The following is a 20653-nucleotide window of genomic DNA, read 5'->3' as shown; positions in this document are numbered from 1 at the left end:
GACTACGATGTAATAAAATGGAATCAAACAATGGATTGTGGATGGTAAATTGTTGGGTTACAAACAATACCTGGATTTGATGTTTGTTGTTCTGTTCATACTTTTCCAACAATATTCAATTATTACTAAACAGGAAAACGCAAAACATCTAATTCTGGGACTGCTAAAAGAAAAGTTAGGTGAATGAACTATGACGGAACTATTGTTTTTGAAGGTTTACACGGACGACTTTATGTCAAGAACCATGTTGTGTAGTGTGTTCTCACAACGTTGCAAGTATTGATTTACAGTTGATTATATCTACAGTTTCCCCATGTGCTGAGACAGTCATGACAGAGAAACAAATTCCTGTGATAGGTAAATGTGCATTGCACAAAACATAATCTTCCCGTTTATTAATTGTCCTCTTCTTTGTGTTTTAATGTGTTCCGCTCTGTGTGTGTTGCCATTTTCTTCTTTGGACCAGACATTGAGCCACGGATAAATGCCTCTTCCGCCGTTCAACCAGGCATAAAGAACAGCCTGGGCTGGTCGCGTAGCGACAACTCTTTCAAATTCGACTTCATCACTAAGGATGGGTCTTCCACTCAAACGGACATAGCTGTCCGCTCGCAGGAATCTGCCCAGAAGGAATCTGCCCAGAAGGTCCACCACACTGGGTCAACTGCTTTTACTGAACAGGGTCCTGGGTTTGCATTCAATTTTAAAATCACCGAGGGAACCGAAGAAGAGATGAAGACAGATACAGTAGCGGACCCCCCTTTAAAAATGCCTGCCTCTGACTGCAACAAACCTACTAAAGAAGACAAGCCTCAACAGAATGAACCTCACGCTTCCTCCAAAGCCAAGAAAAAGAAGAAGAAATCTGGTAACAAGAAAAAAACAACAGAAAGCACAGAGCAACAGGAGAAACAGACAATCTCTTCATTCCCAATATCAGAGGCTCGTGGAGATGAAGGAACAGCGCTGGTGAGTGGTCTGATGGCTAGACTGACTCGCATCATTACATTTTCCACAGTTTAATGGAATGTGACTGTTGAAGATGCCCGATGGAAAAGGTAGGGTCAGTGTTGCGTGGTTGTCTGGGAGTCAGGTGGCTGAGCGGTGAGGGAATCGGGCTAGTAATCCGAAGGTTGCCAGTTCGATTCCCGGTCATGCCAACTGACGTTGTGTCCTTGGGCAAAGCACTTCACCCTACTTGCCTCGGGGGGAGTGTCCCTGTACTTACTGTAAGTCGCTCTGGATAAGAGCGTCTGCTAAATGACTAAATGTAAATGTCTGTTTCAGTCTGCAGAACAACAGTTTAAGAGAGAGCTGGACTGGTGCATTGAGCAACTGGAGCTGGGATTGAGCACACAGAAAAGTACAACGAAACAGAGTGAGTACATATATGTAATAACTGAATAATTTACAAGACTTACCAATCATTGGAAAGTATTTCATATTAATACAGATAGTTGGTAAGAAAAAAGTTAATAACAATGAATTGGCCATACAGGTTGTGAAATAATGCTAAATCAGTGTATATAAAAAAAGTTTGTGTCTACCCCTAATACTCAACATTATCTTGCTGTTGTTTTTTCCAATTGCTATTTTGGGTATAAAGTAAGGATAATCCATAAAGAAAAACAGATAAACAAAATTAAAATGTTGTTGGAAGTTTAGACAGGATATAAGATGGATGCATCCTCCTGACTCTGTTCTATTTGCAGAAGAGGAGGCTTGTCGAAACCTCAAGACTCTACGCAGCTCCAAGGCTCCTCTGGCCAAGAAGAGGCAAGTGATGAGGGCGATGTCTGGAGACTACCGAAAGAAGATGGAGGAGGAGAAGGACAAGCAGTTCAAACTCATCCAGGCTGGTGAGTAGAGCCAGAGGAATGCATAATTTAGGGAATTACACGAAGGAGAATAGAAGAAAAAAGAACAGATTGATGAGTGGAGTGATTTGGTGCCTTTTTGACAAGTTTATGCTTTCCCCCTTTCCAGCAATGACATCAGCTAAAGTGAAAGCAGTTAACAAGGGTGTTGAGAAGTCAGTTTTTCACCGGAAAGCAGACAGCAAAACAGAGACTCTGAGTCAAGCTGAAAAGGATCAACAGGAGAACACAGGTGTGCAGAACCAAGAGGAGACCTCATCTTTTGTCTTTACTCCTGCGAAGGAGGAGTTCTGCTTCAACTTCCTTTAGTGAGTGCACTGCATGGGGAAGTTATGGCTAAAAACTCGAATAAAAAGTCTAAAATAACCCTATTTTAAGGGCAATGGATTGTGTGAATACAAATTAGTTGTATTGTTCCAACCAATTAAGTTTAAATAAAGGAATTGAAATTCATTGTCAGTTTTACATTTTTCTTTCATTTGTATTACTTTTTAATGTATTCAATTATGATCCAAAATGGTGGGTATACTGTACAAGGAAGTACTTCCTATACCAAATAAAACCAACAGTACATTCTTGAATTAAATGAATTGCTTGGCGTGTAACTAACGAAGGCTCGCTCTACCATTGTAAACTGAGGCATTCTACCCGGATATGTTAAAGTGTAACACAGCAACAAAAAAATTTGGGGATAGTTTGTTGGAGAACGTCAAGCATTTAACGGTAAGGGTTTGAGTCATAAAAGTCAATAATATCTCTGTTTTAAATGATTAGAAGTAAAGTATTTGGTGTTGTCGTACCGAAAAACGATTTATATAGCTTAGGCTACTATTTACAGCGAGTGAAGTTGAAAACAAAAGTTATCTGGCTAGGTAGCTAGTACTAGCGAATACTGCAAAGACTAAAGCCGTAATTCAGGCCAGACCGCAATATTCATGCATCAGATTAAAACATACCATCGCAACAACTCTTATAATGCACCATGCATATCAGTAGAGTGATAGGGTATGGGAATCCTGCTAACCTTTATTGGGACACTTAAAACTGAACTGCAGCTTGGCTCACTAAGCGACTTAGACGGGGGGCTACCTTCACACACAGGTGTGAAAACCGAAGAGAAGTTCATAGAAGGATGTCGGAGTTTAGCGACGAGATGAGTGAATCGGAACAGCTTGGTGCCAGCCTCTCCCTTTGGCTGGGTGACACACTGATACGACCGGAGGAATTAGATGTACCCCTAGATCTACACACCGCTTGCTCCATTGGCCAGTATGACGTGGTGTCGAAGTGCATCAAAAAGTGAGCTCCCTTCATCAACGTTTCTGATGAAAAAGCATATATAAGCAACTAGCATAATATGTATTAAACATTTTTTATTCCTGCATTTATTTATGTCTTTATCTAGAGGGGAAGTAAATTTGGATAACAAGAACTTTGGTGGGTGGACCCCGTTGATGTATGCTGCATATATTGGCCATGACAACATTGCCAATCTCCTCCTGGAGGCTGGAGTAAGTGTCAACGCCACCACAGGCAAGGGGCTCACGTCCCTGATGCTGGCTGCAAGCTGTGGAAACGAAAGCATTGCATACTTTCTGCTGCAGGTCAGAATCTTTATCTTTGGTCACACATTCTACTCATATTCCTGTATGGTAGTTTATTGTAACATCAGTACACATTATGGATTATACCAATAATAAGGCTAAATATGTTGTTTTTGTTCTGTCTAATTTATTCATGTATAAGGTGTCCATACTAACTCGACATCATAATGATTCAATTTGAATGTCTAAAGTTGTTAGTGGTTTTGTCTGCCTGAAGCAAGGTGCTGACCTGGAGCTGAAGGACTCCAGGGGCTGGACTGCCCTTCTGCACTGCACCAGCACTGGCCACCAGCAGATGGTCAAGTTCCTGCTGGATAACCATGCCAACATCAATGTGAGGCGAGTCTATTGCGTCGTCAAACCCTGCCACCGCAATTTCTGTATTTCTCAAATTGACTGTTGGGTTAATGAGACGTCTTCACGCACACAGAGAACCAGGCTCGGGCTTCACTCCACTGATGGAGGCAGCTGCCTCGGGACACGAAATCATCGTTCAGTACCTTCTGGACCACGTACGTTAACCTGTCATGTACTCTGTCAACGTGCTGGAGGCTCTTGCTGCATCAAACCTATCTAGCGCTTTACACTTCCTGTTTGTGCTTGTCTCAGGGGGTCTTTACACTTCCTGTTTGTGCTTGTCTCAGGGGGTCTTTACACTTCTTGTTTGTGCTTGTCTCAGGGGGTCTTTACACTTCCTGTTTGTGCTTGTATCAGGGGGTCTTTACACTTCCTGTTTGTGCTTGTCTCAGGGGGTCTTTACACTTCCTGTTTGTGCTTGTCTCAGGGGGTCTTTACACTTCCTGTTTGTGCTTGTCTCAGGGGGTTAAAGTAGACGAGCGTAACTCGAAGGGGGAGACGGCGCGGGCCCTGGCCATGATGTACGGACACGCCAAGATAGCGAGCCTCATTGACATGCGCTCTCCCAAGGCCAAACCAGGTAAGACAGAGGGACACTTCAACAAGCACGAAAAACAGCACCTTATAAAGTTGAGCTTCACAAACGTTAATAAGGTACAATGAAGTACAATCCTACCGTGGTAGGTCTCCAGTTTACTTCTGTGTTTTGTCTTTATTTCCTAATGGCCTGTTGGTGTGCCTCGCCAGGACACTTCGAGGATCTGAGTTCTTCTGAGGATTCGGACGGCCCTGTCCCCAGAGCGCGTCAGAGTCGCGGCCGAGCTAAAGGACCCAGCATCCACGACGGGCCTCAGGCCATCGCCAAGTTCAGAGTCGGGGGCACCAGCAAGCACTGTGGTATCCTGGCTGTTCCTCTCTCTATCGGTTCTATGTTCTACCAGAGGACCTTATGACAAGCGGGTGGATAAAGTGACGAATCATACGACTTGGTATTGTTGTGTGAGACGGTATGTTCTGTCTTCCCTCTCAGATCCGCCTGTGGCACCCCCAGGATATATGACCTTCGGTGGCGAGCAGAGCGAGGGCCTCTGTTACCGTGACGTCACCTCGCCCATCAACGAGCTGGACGGACAGAGCAACAGCAGCAAAGGTCACATGACTGAATAAAACTGTGTCTAACCTGCCCAGAATCATGACTGAACAAAACTGTGTCTAACCTGCCCAGACTAACTAACTCTGGAAGCTCACACTATATGTCCATGTGCTGTGGTTCCTCCAGACGAGAGCCCGTTCTTCGAGAACAACATGCCCACCATGAGGAGCAGCAGTAGCAGCGAGGGTCTCCCTCACGCGATAGGCCTCAGCCGCGAAGGTTCGCTGGAGAGTAACGAGGTATAACACACACACACACTCCATAGAGGTCTTGGCTGCATACCACAACTGTGTTGTTCCAACTAGCGCCATTGTCTACGGCACAATGCCATTGTTTGGTCTCCACAATGACAAGGACAGCGCACCTTTGTCCTGTAGGACTCGGACCAGGCCAAGCAGAGCTGCCCTCGCAGGCCCAACAAGGCTCTTCACTCCAAAGGCAGGGGTCGCCATGGCAACAGCGATACCGTGCAGCCTAGTGGTGCAGGGAACTGTGGGATTCCCTCGTCCGTCGATCCTCCCTCCTCTTACACGGGTCCCAAGGCACGTTCCATCCATCCTCTTTTCAAAAGAAGGGCGTCGGCTGTCGAAAGCAGTCTGCTTAAACAGGGATGGATTTTGAAACCTTCAATTTTGGAAACTTAACTGAAATCAGTCAGGCCTGTTTTGTTATGCTGTGCTCATAATCTTGCTGCATTGTGTTGACTTATATGGTATATTAACTGGTCTGAATGTGGCTGACCTTTGAGCTCTGCTCTGCATCAGGACCTGGCTGAGTTCCTGGAGCAGATCGGCTACTCCAAGTACCTCCCTCTGCTGGAGGAACAGGATATCGACTTGAGGATATTTCTCACTCTGACGGAGAACGACCTCAAGGAAGTGGGAATCACGTGAGTTCCCTTCAGTACAGCTCAACCCAAACACAGCCCCTGCAGACGGCACTGCTCACGCTTCAGGCCTCATCCAACTCACATCCTCTCTGTGTGCTCTCTCCTGTACCGCAGGCTGTTTGGGCCCAAGCGGAAGATGACCTCGGCGATCGCCCGTTGGCACAGCAACGCCCGTCCACCCAGCGATACTCTGGAGCAGGCTTACTCTGACCAGCTGGAGGCAGAGATGCAGGAAATGGCTATTCAGCTACACAAGGTAATGTCTCCTGTTCAGATGGCTGAGCGGTTAGGGAATCGGGCTATTAATCAGAAGGTTGTTCACTTCACCCTACTTGCCTCGGGGGGAATGTCCCTGTACTTACTGTAAGTCGCTCTGGATAAGAGCGTCTGCTAAATGACTACATGTTAGCAGACACTTTAATCCTTGCTTGATTATCAGCTGCACTTACTGCATGCACTGTATGTACGTTTCTCTGGATAGCAAGCATCTGAATAAATGTCAAGTGTGGGAGTGTATGACAAGGCCCTGACCCTCCCCTCCACCCCCCGACCCCTCCAGAGGTGTGAGGAGACGGAGAGCCTGCAGGCCCAGGTGTCTCAGGAGAAGGAGCTGCGCACCGTGATGGAGGGGTGCCTGATGGAGGACAAGATGGCGTGGAGGAGGGTGCAAGCAGAGCTGGTGGAGGACCACAGGCTGGCTCAGGACATGAGCGCCACGCTGGACAAGGCACGCGGCTGTCGGGCCGAGCTGCTGTCCCGCGTCTGTGCCGACGGAAACGGCGGGCATCTTCTGGGCTCGGACCAGCTGACAGGAGACTCTGGAGGTAGCGGTGAGATGAACGCTGAGTTGGATAGCAGCATTAGCGTCAAACAGAACGTTCAGTTGAAACGGCAGCTTATGTGTTCCAAGACCACGTCAGTGAAACTCGTGTCTCCCACTGAAATGGTCTGTTCCTTCACACAGGTGGTGACAGCTTGAAGACCACCAGCGTACCTGAGCTGGTGAAAAAGCTGGATTCCTACGAAGAAGGATTGGGTGAGCTTCAGTTTACAGACGATGTTGGGGGGTCAGATGGCTGAGCGGTTTGGGAATTGGGCTATTAATCAGAAGGTTGCCGGTTCGATTCCTGGCCATGTAAAATGACGTTGTGTCCTTGGGAAAGGCACTTCACCCTACTTGCCTCGGGGGAATGTCCCTGTACTTACTGTAAGTCGCTCTGGATAAGAGCGTCTGCTAAATGACTAAATGTTTCTTACATGGCATGACAAGCCATAGCTAATCCTCAGAGATGTCTCGATCCAACCCCAGTGAGTTTCATGGTGTGTTTGGGTGTTTTCTCGTCCAGGAAACACCCTCCAGACCGTGCTCCAGAGCCTGAGGCGTCTGAGCGTCCCAGAGAAGCTCACAGACAGCTGGGAACAGCCCTAGACCACACTGGTGAGCGAGACGGACGGAGCACGAGCACATCAGGGCACTGCTAACCTCATAACAGCCCATCTCCAGCATTACCTTGACCCTGTCCCCTGCCTCCATGTTTGCCCAGGGGCTGGTGACACTGCGGACGGAGGGTGAGCGTGCCACCCTGAACACACTCAACGGGACGGCGTCACGGACACCAGGCCAGCCCTGCCCGAGAGAGAGGAGAGAGAGAGTCTGAGCACCAGTCCAGACAGACTCCACTCTGGAAACACAGCCAGAGAGGCAGGGGCTGGTACGGGCTGTCCAGACAGGGCAGGAAGCCACGGTCTACTTCAGCAGGGACTCGACAAGCAGACAGGAAGGGACTCTGTCCCCTCCCACGCCTGTGCTTTTTGGATTGATTCACTTCCTGTGTGGAAGTGATCCACTTCCTGTGTGGAAGTGAATCTTTTGAGAGGGAGCTGGGTGACCAGCAAGTCCCGACGTGTGAGCTCGTCAGACAGTATTGCTGTGAAATGCACTGACTGCCTCAGTTGCAGTCATCCTGTGTGAGATTGGAGGTAGCAAGTTATCAATAACAGAATGGTATTTCACCCAAGACTTTTTAGAGATTTTAAACTTAAACCATGTCTATAATAATATCCAGTTGCTCAAAATCATTATCGACTTAAACATTTCAAATGAAATAATGATTGTGCCATTGGGTCTGGCCTAGGGTTTAGTTGTAGTGTTGAAATGGAACATTTTCCTAATGAATGGAGAGCTGGGACAAAAGCAGAGGCAGTCCGCACCTTTTTATGAACTATGTATCCTGTTTTAACCCTTGTGTTATCTTCGGGTCATTCTGACCCATCAGTCATTGTGACCCACCGTCGTATTGCGACAACTTTACCGCATACAAAAACAAAGTGAAGCATTTTCTTTTAACCGTCGGGCTGTCTCAGACCCCCCACATTGCGAAGGTTAAAAGAAAATGCTATTTATTTGTTTTTGTATTGGGTAAAATTGGGTAAACACAACGATGGTTCGTTGTGAACCTTTGGATCATGTGACCCGAAGGCAGCATAAGGGTTAAGATCAACTGTGTCAAATGTAATCTTTGTCCTATCCCACAAGCTTCTAGCAAATTTGTACTTGCACATCTTGCAATGAGGAACCTCACAGAGCTGTATGTGATTATTAGAAAGTAGGTTAGCTGAATATGACCTTCACGTCAGAAATTCAAATAATAAAACATTTATTAACTTTTGGTTTCCTGTCCCTGTTCAGTCCAGTAAGATCAGACAAGTTCACATTCAAGAGAAAACATTTTTAGCAAAATATTTATTGCCCTAGAAAACACTGTGCTAAACATGTTTAGTGGAAGATCTGGATGGTTAAATAATAATATTGGCAAATCAACACCCTCACAATGAACATCAAACAGAACTCTTCTCAAAATAAGTCTCTCTATTTACAAACATTTAGAACAGCAAACATTTTTTCTGCCTAACCGCATGTGAATCAAGGCCAGCTGCGCAATACACCGAAGAGCTTAAAAAGGCAATCCTAGCAAATATATATATACTGTCTATTCACAAACAGTGATTGTATACATTTCATGAGCATTCATCCATTGGATATAAAAAGTGGGTGGGGCTCGTCCCAAACACAATCATGAGTCTGCTTGTTCTCTTTGATTGGCTGATTCAGTGGGCTATGCTTCGCCCCCAGCTCTCCCAGCTCCAACACAGCCACCCTGCTAGACTCTCCTCCCCACGCCTACAGCTAGGCGTACACTGGAAGGGACTCAATGCAGTCCACACCCCCTGGGGTTAGGGTTATGACCCAGACCCCCGGTAGCACGGCCCCAGCCTGGTGTGCCAGGGGTGAGGAGATGTACTCCCACTCCCCCAAACAGCAGCAGGTGGGGGGCAGCTGGGCTGGGTGGAGCTGGGCTGGGTGGAGGTCAGGTGTACTCACACAGGTGACCACAGCCAGCAGGGCAGTGAGAGCTGCTCTTCAGCCAGTTCATCATGTGTTCCAGGTGCCCCCCGTGGCTGCAGCCCTGGCACCACACAAACAGCCCCTTCACCACATGGTGGCACACAGCACACACGCTGGCACACTGGTGGCACCTGGGGAGACACGGGCGGTCAGCAGGAACCACACGTGTAACACAAGCTCTGTCTCTCTCTCTCTCTAGCTCTCTCAAACTCACTCTCTCTAGCTCACTCTCTAGCTCTCTGTAGCTCTCTCAAGCTCACTCTTTCTAGCTCTCTCTAGCTCACTCTCTCTCTAGCTCTCTCTTTCTCTCTCTAGCTCTCTCTTTCTCTCTCTAGCTCACTCTCGCTCTCTCTCTTGCTCTCTCTCTAGCTCTCTCTCTCTTTCTCTCTCTAGCTCTCTCTAGCTCTCTCTCTCTAGCTCTCTCTCTCTCTCTCTAGCTCTCTCTCTCTAGCTCTCTCTCTCACACACACCTCGACAGGGCTCCTTGATGTCTTTTCATGATGATAGTCGCTAGTCTTGTATCGTTAGTAGGGGATAGCTATGTGGTGCTAAAAAAATCCACATGACTTGACTTTACTGCTGCTGCTGTTTGGTTTGAGAGTGTCCGGATCTCACCTGTCGCAGATCCAGCCCTTGTTGCTCATTGGCCGTTTGCAGTTGCTGCAGTTGACGTGCAGGGTGGTGGAAGTCTGGTTCAGACAGGTGATGGCACTGCACGTGCTCAGTTTGATCACCTCGTTGGAGACGTTCCACAGCTCGAAGCGTTGCAGCAAGTCGATGTAGGACATGTACCAGTGTTCCTGTATCCACACACACACACACACAGAAGTGTGTCATTTAGCTGACGTCTGAAAGCGGTGTCTAATGCATCGTTTCAGCCAGTGATTCCTCATGGACGACATTCTAGATGAGTTACTTTCAAATACAGGAAAAAAAAACGTAATTCTCAGTTTTCGTTCTTGAGCAGCAGCAAAATAATTGTACTTCTGTATTGTTGTAGCCGCCAAACATGTCGAGCTACAGCCAGCACTCTCGGATCCAATGTGTCTTCATTTCGTTAATCTGTTTTTGCTCTGTTGTTGTTTATGCTGCTGTTTAAAAATCAATCCCCTATGGGTTTTTTTTTTATTTATTGATTGGTACAAATAGTATTTGTTACACCCCCCCTCCCCCTCCAACCTGGGTGAGGTCGTCGATCTCCTTGCGGATGCGGTCTCCCAGGACGATGAGCACCGACACGGCCATCTGCACGTCCCCCTGCTCAGCGTAGTGGCCCAGCATCTCCCTCACCACGGGGCAGAAGAAGCGTGCGGGGAGGTGGGGGCTGAAGAGAGGCTGGGAGATGGAGATGAGGGACAGCGACTCGATGGGCGTCAGGCACGCCACCTCCGCCTCGTTGCCGCTGACGTGCGGCGAGTCGGCCTTGTCCTGTTGCAGGGGCTCCGGGGCAGAGGGGTTGTCCATGATCTCGTGGCGCAGCGGGAACGCCTCCTGGGGGAGCGTGAACTCCAGCTCCTCGGCTTCGACCCGAGAGTGGGGGAGGGGGGAGGAAGAGCAGAGGTTAGGTAAAAAAAAGAAGCAGAGAAGCCGTGTGTAATTTATATATTTTTTATTTATTTATTTATATATATATATATTTGGACCCATGTCTGTTTGTGAAGAGTGAAGCAAACAGTCTTGACAGTGGTCGGCTTTATCCAACCCCAGAGACTCACCAGCCTGGTTGTCCTGCTCTATGGAGTACAGGTCATCATCTTCCAGCTCTGCATCCCCGAACATGTACTCCGCCTGGCCCTCGCTCCCCTCCGTCTCCTCGTTCTCTGCACCACCCACAGTTACACGTCGTTCAGTCACATCGCTAGGCAACAGGCTACCAGGAACACATACATACGAACCGGGGGAACCCTAACCTCCTGATCCGACCACACCTCCTCCCCCAAGTTATTAAAGTAGTCCCACCGTCGTTGTTGTTGCTGATGTGAGAGTTCCCCGGCTCCAGGTGAGGGTTCTCCTGGCGGCTCTCTCCCTTGTTGCGGTCCAGACGGTTCTCCGTCCCCATCTCCTTCATGCTGAAGCTGCAGAGGACACGAGGCGGGTCAGATTCTCCCTGCGGCTCGTTCGACACGACGTGACTCGTATGCCGGTCTGCTGAGGGGTCTCTGACAGTTACCTGTTCATCAGAGGCAAGGCGGCCAGCTTGCCCATGTTGTGGTTTGGAACCGGCGTCGAGAGGTTTGCCGGGTCGGAGAACATGATTCGGAGCATGGTCCATGTGGTTGAAACCTAGCCAGATTGAAAGATTGTTAACCACAATATGACATAGTTACATGCAAAACCCCAGTCCCCGTAGTGTCTATTTCGCGGGCAATTAGAAACACGTGTGTTCTTGGAGACAAACTCGCATGGCTCTATAGAGGACGGGCTCTTAACTAACCTGAGGTCTGTTGAGTTCTTTGGCCACCGTGGCGTTGTGGTCGCAGAGCTCTGCGAAAGGCTTCCCGCTGAGGAGGTAGAGGCGAGCGGTCTTGACGAACCAGTCCATGCGGCTGCTCTCCAGGTCCGTCTCGAACACGCTGAGGACGCTGGACACGTGAGCGAACTGCTCCGTCAGGTCGGGCTTCTTGAAGAAGAAGATGGGGTAGCGGCGGTCTCCTCCGGGGTACGGCTTCCTGTTGGGGTCTCCGCTGATGAGGCTCTCCTTGGCGGCGAAGGCCAGGTCGCCAAACAGTCCGAAGCACAGCCCCTCTGGGTTGGCCTTGTCCACGGGCCGGCTGGCGTCCTTGAACATGTGCTGGTAGAGCGTGCTGTCCTTGGAGCCCGACAGCAGGAAGTCGGGGTCGTGCTGATGGCGCCACGCGATGCCCGTGGTCACATCCTTGTGCTCCTCGAAGGTGGCGAAGGGAATGAAGGGACGACGGACGTCCCACACGTAGATGTTGTGGTCCACCATCATGGAACACGTGGCCAGGTGCCACTTCCTCTCTGGGCGCCACTTCACCCTGGCCACGGAGGCGATGGTCTGGACACAGTAGATCTCCTTGGCCCGGTTCGTGGTCATGTCCCACACCTTCACCATCTTGTCTCTGCCGCCTGTGGCCAGCCAACCCCTACAGAAGCCCACACACATTGACAACCGTTCAAACACCTGGTGAACAAACGTACTGGAATCTCCACTGTGCATTTGTAACGTGTACCTACTTAAGTAAAAGGGTGATTTTTTAGGGTTAGGGAACGGGTTCAAAAAGGTTTTTAGCTAACCAGACATGAGAAGTTAACGACTGAAAAGTCCTAGCTACGCGAAGAGGGACAGTTTGATCTGTTTTTCACCTCCTCTAGCCTCACCTGTCATCGGGGTGCCAGTCGCAGCAGAACACGGGTCCGGTGTGGGCGGTGAACATTCTCTCGTACCGGTCGGGCCGCCGGATGTCCCACAGCTGAACGTTCCCGTTCTCGAAGGAAGCAGCAAAAGTAAAGTAGTCCTTCATGCTGAACTGGACATCTCTCACACTCTCTGACTGACCTGGACGGGAGAGAGAGATGACAGTTTTTTTAGTTGTTTTTTTTTTTTTACAAAGAATATTGGTGTCACGTAGATTGCATTGCAGTATTTCAAAGTGTTGCAAACGCATAACGAAACAAAAAAAGTTAGAAAATGATCCATAACAACAATATCAGAGCGCAGACTTGAATCATTACCACCGCTAGCTCCTTGCACAGATCCCTACAGTAAAAGGGTTTTACACCCAATATTTCTTTCTGACACATATTAATGGTGCACATCAGTTTTTAATCTCCAGGGTATTGCAAGTAGATTGCAATATCTCTATGATGTGTCTCTCTCCAAAGCTGGTAACCCCCTCCTCCCCCTCCCCCCCAACCAAACAAAAAACACCCCTTCCTGTTGCGACGTCCTCCTACCTGAGAAGGTGCTGACCGACTCCTTCTTGCGCAGGTCGAAGCACTTCATGTATCCGTCCTGCGAGCCACTGAGCAGCATGTACACCTCGGTGGGGTGGAAGCACACCTTGTTGACGGTGCGCTTGTGCTCGGTAAACAGCTGGTCCTGCTTGTTCCGCGAGGGCTTGCCCAGGTTCCAGGTGACCACGGCCCCGTTGGTGGCGGCCGTGGCCAGCAGGTTCTCCTCCAGCTGGTGCCACATGACGTCGGCACAGCTAAAGTTGAGCGAGGGCTTGCGGCCAACGCGCAGGTTCAGCTTCTCCACGAACTGGTCCTCCTCCAAGCCGTAGATCTTGAAGATGTTCCTGCCGGCCACCACGACCTGCGTGGCGTCGCGGCACACGCTGATGGCGTTGGCGGGCGCGTCCAGGTGGCAGAACATGGTACGGCCGCTGATGGAGCTGTTGCCTAGCGCCGTGGTGACCCGAGACATCTTCTCCATGACCTGCAGACAGCCAAGAAGCTTTAAGTAGTATTACACTTTTTTGTTTTTTCTCACAGGGTGGTGGTTGGGGACCAGGAAGAAGCAAAGTTTCCGCTGAACTTCTGCCCCGGTTCAAAAATAATATCGTAGTGATTCTCTCGAGTTTTGCCAGAAGATGGCAGTGCAGTTTTGAGAAATGCTATGTTGGGTACATGTGCCATTTGAATGTTGCTGCATGACACTAGCACGCCTCTTTTTTTATCTGTATAATTTTAAGATGGGCACCCACATGATGAGCTAACTTGCTAACCACTAGCTACGCACCAGTCTAGACAGCTTGTTAGAGTCACCAGCTTGTTAGCAGCAAAAGCTTGATATGTTCTAATGTTAACCACCATTATACAATATGAATCATCTAGCTAATACTTGCTGGCCGCCCATGGCTAAATAGTCTTATATGCTCATCGAGCTGTTTCATGTTGTTAATTATCGAAGCCAACTTAAAGCACTAATTAAAAGCTAAACCATAGTTTGTAGCACTAATTTATAGCAGAAGATGAACATGGTTAAGGATATATACTGAGTAGAGTGGGCTTACAAAATCGCTGTGTGCGAGTGTGTCTATGTGTATTATTCTTCATAGATGTGTTTACAAAAGTATTTTTAATATTTTATGAATAAACAAATTACAAAGTGACTCCACTATAAAACATCTTGTTACCAATTTCATCCCTGTCAAATAACATTTACAAAACACTCAAAAGTCACAGAAATGCTTCCCATCTCAAGAGACTTACTCCAGATAGCAGCGGCTGGCCTCAGCCTGTAGAATCACACAGGGGCCTTCTCATGCAGTCCTGTCAGAGTTCACCTGGGGCACACAGGACCACACACACACAGGACCACACACACACACACACAGGACCACACACACACAGGACCACACACACACACAGGACCACACACACACACAGGACCACACACACACACAGGACCACACACACACACAGGACCACACACACACAAAGTTGGGTGTTTTTAAATCGCCTTCTACTTTACATGTGAATATGACATAGCTTTAAAAAAATATATATATATATTATATCAATATCAATAATTGTTCAATGTTTTGCAGCATCTAGCTAGGCAGCAAACCCTACCACCTTAACTAACACATTTTCTGCGGGAAACCCTGAGAGCTAGTGTGGGGTAATGCCTTCTCTCTCAGGTAGAAAACACCTAAGAATGGACAGGGGTTGGATCTAGAAGTGAGACAAAATGCAGAAGACCAGTCCAGATACCTTTAGTCCCGTAGTCCTTTAACGAATGGATGTGTAGAATGTGCGCTTCCATGGGCTGGAGGGGCATGTCGGATGGCTTAATTCTCCCAGAGCTTGAGTCCAATGTGACTGTCCCAAGGAGCCAGGATTAAGGATGGACCATGGCAAGGAATGTGTCACTAGTGTGCGGAAACACACTGTGAAGGAAAGGAGAGTGGCCGTGTTTAGTTAAACACTGTGTTCAAGTGCATTTCTATGTACTTTCTATTTTGTATTTAATATAATAAACCTTCGCCACACACTTTGACAGAAGGATCAGCCCTCAATTCTATATTATATAATTATATATCCTCTGGTATTTGGAACTGACAGCCATGGAAAGCTGTTAGCTATGAATGTTTTGGTCAGGGGGTTAGCCACAAGATAAGCATGTGGTAAGAAAATGTTTCGACATGACATTGAATGTGATGAATTTCGTGTTCAAACTCGATCGGGATTAGCCTAGCTAACGTGAGACAACAAGGTAAAGATGATTCTAATTAAAGTAAGTTCACCAAGTCCTCGATCGCTAGTGGGTACATTTAGACGTTATGTTTAATTGCTACAGTTGTGGTGTTTACTTTTAGAATATGAACGTGTCACTTCACTTATGGCTAGTCTCTCACAAATGAAGGCTAAGCAATATTAAACTGGGCGGTGTGCTTCTGTTAATACAGTAGCTGTTTAGCCAGCAAACAACCCTAGCCACCACCTTCGCCTGGAAAACTACTTGTGTTGACAAAAAGGAGTCTTGCAGTAGCTAGCAAGCTAGCCTGCTAACGATTGCTTTCCAGCACACTACTATGGAGCTTGCTAGCAAGCTAACTGGTGGCAACAACATCAACATAGCAGTCCTGACTTGCAGACAGTTTTAGTTGCAATTACATGTAGTTTTGTTTTACATATGATTTATCTACTAGATACTAAGTCTATTCTCAAAACAACAATACTGTCGGATCTCAGTAATTTGTCAAAGTTGTGGAAGACTAACCTTTTGAAACAAGTGTTGTTCACTGGAACCGGAAATAGTATTGTGACCACCATGCATCTCGCGTGAACAAGTTTCACTTGACGGAAGTATACAAACAGCTTTTATTTGTTCATCATATTTTCTTCTCTTCTTAGAGTTGTCAGGTTCGTTTTATTTATTTTCTGTTAGAGTTAAACAGTGAAATGAGAGTATGCAGCATGTCTTAAAACGTATAAAAATATCCATTTTTATGAGTCGAATATCTAGAATATAGTGTGCAGTGACAGTGTGCTGTGGTAATGAGGTAGCTTTGTTTGCGTGCAAGTGGAGGACAACAGGCTTCTGTTGTGTCACCGGTGTGCCCTCCTTTAGGTAGAACAGCATAACTGTGTGTGTGTGTGTGTGTGTGTGTGTGTGTGTTTACATGGATGTGTGTGTTCACGTGCACGTGTGTATGTGTGTGTGTGACGCAGGTCTGAGATGGTGTGAACCCATTTCACCTTTTTACCTGCGTCGACATGAGTTGGGCCCTGTTTACCTGTGAAGACCCTGCTGTTTGGAGAGGAGTGGAGGCAAAATACTGGGCGGTGGTGGAGGCAAAGTCCCTTGTCAAGGGCAAGAAGTCAGGAAAGCTGCTTACCCTGGACAGATGGTAGTAGCCAGACCCCCTGTTCACCAGCATTAGTGAACAGTCCCATTAAAACCATAGTGAACAGGTTCACATATACGCTGCTTATCAGCTTTTAGTCTTGATAAGAATCCCACTTTATGTATGCTGCTTTATATGACTTGAGGGGGGGACGGGACCTGAAGGGCTTTAGATAAGAATGATTTCTCTGCTCAGGTTTCAGCTGGAGCTGCCTGAAGCTATTGCTAAGCGACCTGATAGATACATCACCCTTCCAGAGCTGGTGAAACTGATGGAGTGGAAACTGACCGTGAGTGGCCCGCCACACAGAGTTCAGTATGGGCTCAACACAACCAGCAGACGCTGTTATCAATCTACTCAGTCTTTCCCCGGGTAGAAGAAAAACAAGTTTTCCACTCTCATCCCCCGGACGGATTGTGTCCGCAGAGAGGGAAATTCCGTCCTCGCCTGCAGCAGTTGGTGGCCACCAACGCCGTGGAGGTGGTGGAGAGGTGTTCCAGGAAGGCCTTCACCCTGCTGCCTGACGTCCTGGCGGCCATAACGGAGCTCAGCTCCCTCAAAGCCCTGGGTCCAGCCACCGCCTCAGGTCAGCAGAGCCTCGAGCCCAGTGGGGTAGACCTGGGCCCTACAGGGCTACTCAGGGGGGGAGGGGTTGGGATTGGAGCTTATACTACGCCATGATGCGCTAGATGATTGCATGCCTGTCTTCTTTTCTAAGAATAAGCATGTTTCCGTAATCCTTTAGAATTACGAAAACGTACACACAATGTTGTTTTAGTCACCCTCAATGTGGACTAAATGTGTTTCCTCTCATTAAGCATGCTGAATAAAGCTTACACGGCAGAGTTCGAGGACTGGAACCTCCTAACTTCTGTCAGAGGGTAGTTTAAATGCAGGAAACATCAGCAATTCAGTCTCGGGCAGGGTTTAACTTGGCCTTCTATACGGTCCGTTTTTGGCCGTGTGGTTCCAGCTGTGTTGGCAGCAGGAGCTCCAGAAGAGGCAGCCTTTATGGCTGACGAGGCCATGGAGAGTGTGCCTGGACTGGGGCCCATCCAGTACGCTGCTAAGCACTACGCGCTCTACTTGAGCAAGGTGACTGAGCGCACAAAAGCTCTTAACAAAGGTGAGGTACTTGTTGGAACACTGGGGAGCGTGCACGTGACATCATTGTTTTGAAATAGATTGCATGTGATGGTGTTCTTGTTCCAGCACTCTTATGTTTCTGTGTGGAAGTTCAAAGCGACTGAAGGTTGCCTGACCAGGTTTATACAGATCATTTGTTCTATAATTAACATGACCTTTTACTAAGTCCTTCTTTAAGTCATAACATTGCTCTTCAGTCAGTCCATATGCACTGCAACAGGTCCAACACCAAATTAATAGATAACAGTATCCTGTAAAACAGGGTATTTAATTAGACTTAACTATGTCTGTTAACCCTTGTGTTATCTTCGGGTCATTCTGACCCATCAGTCATTGTGACCCACCGTCGTATTGCGACAGATTTACCGCATACAAAGACAAAGTGAAGCATTTTCTTTTAACAGCTAGGCTGTCTCAGACCCCCCACATTGCAAAGGTTAAAAGAAAATTATTTTAATTTGTTTTTGTATTGGGTAAAATTGGGTAAACACAACGATGGTTCGTTATGAACCTTTGGGTCATGTGACCCGAAGGCAGCACGAGGGTTAAAAGGACCGGAAGAATATCTGTTCAGAATGAGGTTTTATTTGCTCAGTTTTATTTTGCTGACCCATCCCTTTCACCCTCAGCGGACAGCCAGAGTGACTGGACTCCCCATAGGGTGGAGCTGTGTTTGTGGGCATGGGCAGTAGCCAATCAGCTGCAACTTCCCCTAGTAAGGGACTTCAATCTAAAGGCCAGCCTCAATGATACCTCAGATTCCGACACCGACCACAGACCAACCAAGAAACAGAAGACCAAATAGCCTGTACGTTTTCCCACCACATCATTGTTAAACCTTTGCAAAATGTTGTCTACTGATGTACAGTATGTATACTTCATGTGCCTTTAAATACCAAGTAAATATTTGAAATTAAGTATCCATTGTTATATTGAATGTATCTAATCAACATTCCCCACATTGTATCACTATAACCTAATTAGATGTATTGTCGTTTTTATTGGCAGTTAACCTAACCCTACCATGGTAAATACAATAGACCTTTCACATGACAAACACAAAATGTCTGCCCTGCAAGTGGGACAGTAGAGGCCTTGCCACAGTATTGTTCTTTATTTGTTTTGTTTCGAAATTAAAGCAAGTACAATGACCAGTACAAAATAAAACTAAATATATACAATATAAAATGGTTTTGTTCATAACATTTAAAAAGTACAATACATTAATGAAATAATTAATGAAGACTTTAATATAAACTATCCATATTTACATAAATTTCGTTTTCATTTGTTTCTTCTTGACCCAGAGAAAAATAGCTTCTCTCTTCTTTTTTTTCTTCTTCTTGTAAACGCTGTATCGGTACAACCTCTGGTCTAAATTTGGAGGCTAATCCTCCAAAGCTTGGCACCATTTCATCAAAGCGAGACAGCCATTGAACTCTACTACAGCAGCACCCACCCTAACCCAGTGACCATGTACCAGACTGTGTCCATTAAACACCTCTACCAAGTTCTGTTTTCTAAATCTTCTCTAATGGTCAGCATTAATGAACGTAAGCTTTGATAAGAAATATGATAGCACTCCTGTGCAGTTGTCGGATAGTTGAATGTTGGTTCATACAATATCACTTCCTTATAACTCATCCTAAACACGGAAAAAGTTAAGTGAAAAAAGGTATGCGCTGGTTTGCTTCTTTTGCCTCTTATTGAAAATAGAGTAACAGTTATCTGTCAGCTGAGTTACAGTATCCTGCTCCATACAGCTTATTGTAAAAGCAGGCCTATCCCATTTTCAAGTAATTCACCATTGACACACACACACGCATACACACACCCACACAGGGAGAAAGCGATCTGCCTGTTCACAACAATGGCAGCATGTTGATATCAAGCTTGGTTGACATACTCCACACTTGCCACACAAATTTATATTCCGGTGCTGCAGTGACTCCTCAAACCGATGACCTGTGTAGTTGCAGATGCTCAGCAGAGTTGCCATCTTACCCATTGCTTAGTTTTGAGTGTGTCGACACACTCTATGTCACAAGGCAATAGGCGTAACAGCACAATGGATTGGGATATGGAGGTTATACCTATCGAAGCATAAAAGAAAGTATGGCACTATAACATATGGCACGAATACATGTCAGTTTACCACATTACAGGAAGTGCAATAAAGCTCACCTATGACAAAACACAGGAATATATGGAGTATTTAGTACAGTAGTAACAGTTATCAGAGAAATCTCAAGTATGTTTGCTACAAAGACATGTTGCATTTTGAAACATACAAGCACAGAAAAAGTTAAATGAACAGGGAAATTGTCTTTGAAAAGGACCATAGACTAAATAGAGTCAGTAAAGCAGGGTTTAAAGGATCCATGAAATATTACAGGCAGACTGGGAGGTATGTTGGTCCAATTCCCATAGGGTGAAGAGAAAAAAAAAGGTCAACATTGTTAAGTGATTATATGGTTACAATTAAACCCTCAAATGTAAAGGTATTGAATTGGAACATACCAACTCAAAAGAATGGGGGGTGGGGGTCAGCAGCATAGATTTAATGGATCAGATGGTATAGCTCGCTGCCTATTCTACACATGCTATTCCATAACGGGCTTCTCCAATCGGCCCAATTCGTCACTCAAACACCGCAATTAAATCAGCATCATGCAGCCTGTCAGGTTTACTTATTAAAAAAGACATTATGTTTACAGCGTAGCTCAGGGACCTGGTAAAACATAGCACACAGTAACAGCCATACATCATTGTGACACTGGGGCGTTGTGATGTGCGCGCGACAAGATATGAAGGCACACGCAGCTGCTTTACAGCTCCAGCTGTGTTTTATGGTTAGTGCCACCTCCATCCCTCCATCCCTCCTTCCCTGTCCTCCCCCTCT

General features: G+C 46.8%; 4 protein-coding genes across 7 annotated transcripts; 3 read left to right on the top strand and 1 right to left on the bottom strand.

Moving 5' to 3' along the window:
- The first annotated feature begins 201 nt into the window (after window positions 1-201).
- On the top strand, window positions 202-2330 carry c12h8orf33 (chromosome 12 C8orf33 homolog). Its single transcript, XM_062474853.1, has 5 exons — window positions 202-357; window positions 467-969; window positions 1288-1378; window positions 1713-1859; window positions 1987-2330. The coding sequence occupies exons 1-5, from the start codon at window positions 330-332 to the stop codon at window positions 2184-2186; spliced, it is 969 nt and encodes a 322-aa protein (XP_062330837.1). The 5' UTR covers window positions 202-329; the 3' UTR covers window positions 2187-2330.
- A 134-nt stretch (window positions 2331-2464) lies between these two features.
- anks3 (ankyrin repeat and sterile alpha motif domain containing 3) lies at window positions 2465-8546 on the top strand. Its single transcript, XM_062474850.1, has 16 exons — window positions 2465-2600; window positions 2979-3176; window positions 3283-3481; window positions 3699-3820; window positions 3912-3993; window positions 4301-4418; window positions 4586-4735; window positions 4869-4988; window positions 5118-5230; window positions 5369-5533; window positions 5756-5880; window positions 5995-6136; window positions 6440-6710; window positions 6845-6916; window positions 7227-7318; window positions 7425-8546. The coding sequence occupies exons 2-15, from the start codon at window positions 3010-3012 to the stop codon at window positions 7307-7309; spliced, it is 1929 nt and encodes a 642-aa protein (XP_062330834.1). The 5' UTR covers window positions 2465-2600; window positions 2979-3009; the 3' UTR covers window positions 7310-7318; window positions 7425-8546.
- Window positions 8521-16054, bottom strand: wdr24 (WD repeat domain 24). Its single transcript, XM_062474849.1, has 12 exons — window positions 15978-16054; window positions 14969-15144; window positions 14465-14538; window positions 13205-13688; window positions 12629-12806; window positions 11721-12393; window positions 11457-11569; window positions 11246-11361; window positions 11002-11106; window positions 10466-10806; window positions 9902-10086; window positions 8521-9417 (listed from the first exon to the last, which is right to left on the bottom strand). The coding sequence occupies exons 4-12, from the start codon at window positions 13683-13685 to the stop codon at window positions 9249-9251; spliced, it is 2361 nt and encodes a 786-aa protein (XP_062330833.1). The 5' UTR covers window positions 13686-13688; window positions 14465-14538; window positions 14969-15144; window positions 15978-16054; the 3' UTR covers window positions 8521-9248.
- zgc:112496 (uncharacterized protein LOC541336 homolog) lies at window positions 15266-19051 on the top strand. Of its 4 annotated transcripts, none has more exons than XM_062474859.1 (6): window positions 15266-15381; window positions 16430-16608; window positions 16801-16894; window positions 17032-17191; window positions 17579-17731; window positions 18381-19051. In XM_062474859.1, exons 2-6 carry the CDS (start codon window positions 16475-16477, stop codon window positions 18554-18556), a joined length of 717 nt encoding a protein of 238 aa, XP_062330843.1. In that variant the 5' UTR covers window positions 15266-15381; window positions 16430-16474; the 3' UTR covers window positions 18557-19051. The 4 variants fall into 4 exon arrangements, with proteins under 4 accessions (XP_062330843.1, XP_062330842.1, XP_062330840.1 ...); XM_062474858.1 differs by having other exon boundaries at window positions 15364-15491; window positions 18381-19050; XM_062474856.1 differs by lacking the exon at window positions 15266-15381 and adding an exon at window positions 16001-16120 and having other exon boundaries at window positions 18381-19047.
- The last annotated feature ends 1602 nt before the right edge of the window (window positions 19052-20653 follow it).

The sequence above is a fragment of the Osmerus eperlanus genome, chromosome 12 (genome assembly GCF_963692335.1).
Source record: "Osmerus eperlanus chromosome 12, fOsmEpe2.1, whole genome shotgun sequence".
In the NCBI taxonomy this organism is placed as follows: Eukaryota; Metazoa; Chordata; class Actinopteri; order Osmeriformes; family Osmeridae; genus Osmerus; species Osmerus eperlanus.
The sequence above is the reverse complement of the archived record's forward strand: the minus strand, read 5'-3'. Positions and strand labels throughout refer to the sequence as shown.

Excerpts from the sequence above, each read along its gene's own strand:
- c12h8orf33 (XM_062474853.1), top strand. The coding sequence starts at position 330 with ATGACAGAGAAACAAATTCCTGTGATAG. Across the intron at positions 358-466 it reads GAAACAAATTCCTGTGATAG|ACATTGAGCCACGGATAAAT; the intron begins GTAAATGTGCAT and ends TCTTTGGACCAG. Across the intron at positions 1,379-1,712 it reads GAAAAGTACAACGAAACAGA|AAGAGGAGGCTTGTCGAAAC; the intron begins GTGAGTACATAT and ends TTCTATTTGCAG.
- anks3 (XM_062474850.1), top strand. The coding sequence starts at position 3,010 with ATGTCGGAGTTTAGCGACGAGATGAGTGAATCGGAACAGCTTGGTGCC. Across the intron at positions 3,482-3,698 it reads TTGCATACTTTCTGCTGCAG|CAAGGTGCTGACCTGGAGCT; the intron begins GTCAGAATCTTT and ends GTCTGCCTGAAG. Across the intron at positions 3,821-3,911 it reads CATGCCAACATCAATGTGAG|AGAACCAGGCTCGGGCTTCA; the intron begins GCGAGTCTATTG and ends TCACGCACACAG.
- wdr24 (XM_062474849.1), bottom strand. The coding sequence starts at position 13,685 with ATGGAGAAGATGTCTCGGGTCACCACGGCGCTAGGCAACAGCTCCATC. Across the intron at positions 11,570-11,720 it reads AAGAACTCAACAGACCTCAG|GTTTCAACCACATGGACCAT; the intron begins GTTAGTTAAGAG and ends CAATCTGGCTAG. Across the intron at positions 11,362-11,456 it reads GCCTTGCCTCTGATGAACAG|CTTCAGCATGAAGGAGATGG; the intron begins GTAACTGTCAGA and ends TGTCCTCTGCAG.
- zgc:112496 (XM_062474859.1), top strand. The coding sequence starts at position 16,475 with ATGAGTTGGGCCCTGTTTACCTGTGAAGACCCTGCTGTTTGGAGAGGA. Across the intron at positions 17,192-17,578 it reads GGGTCCAGCCACCGCCTCAG|CTGTGTTGGCAGCAGGAGCT; the intron begins GTCAGCAGAGCC and ends GTGTGGTTCCAG. Across the intron at positions 17,732-18,380 it reads CACAAAAGCTCTTAACAAAG|CGGACAGCCAGAGTGACTGG; the intron begins GTGAGGTACTTG and ends TTTCACCCTCAG.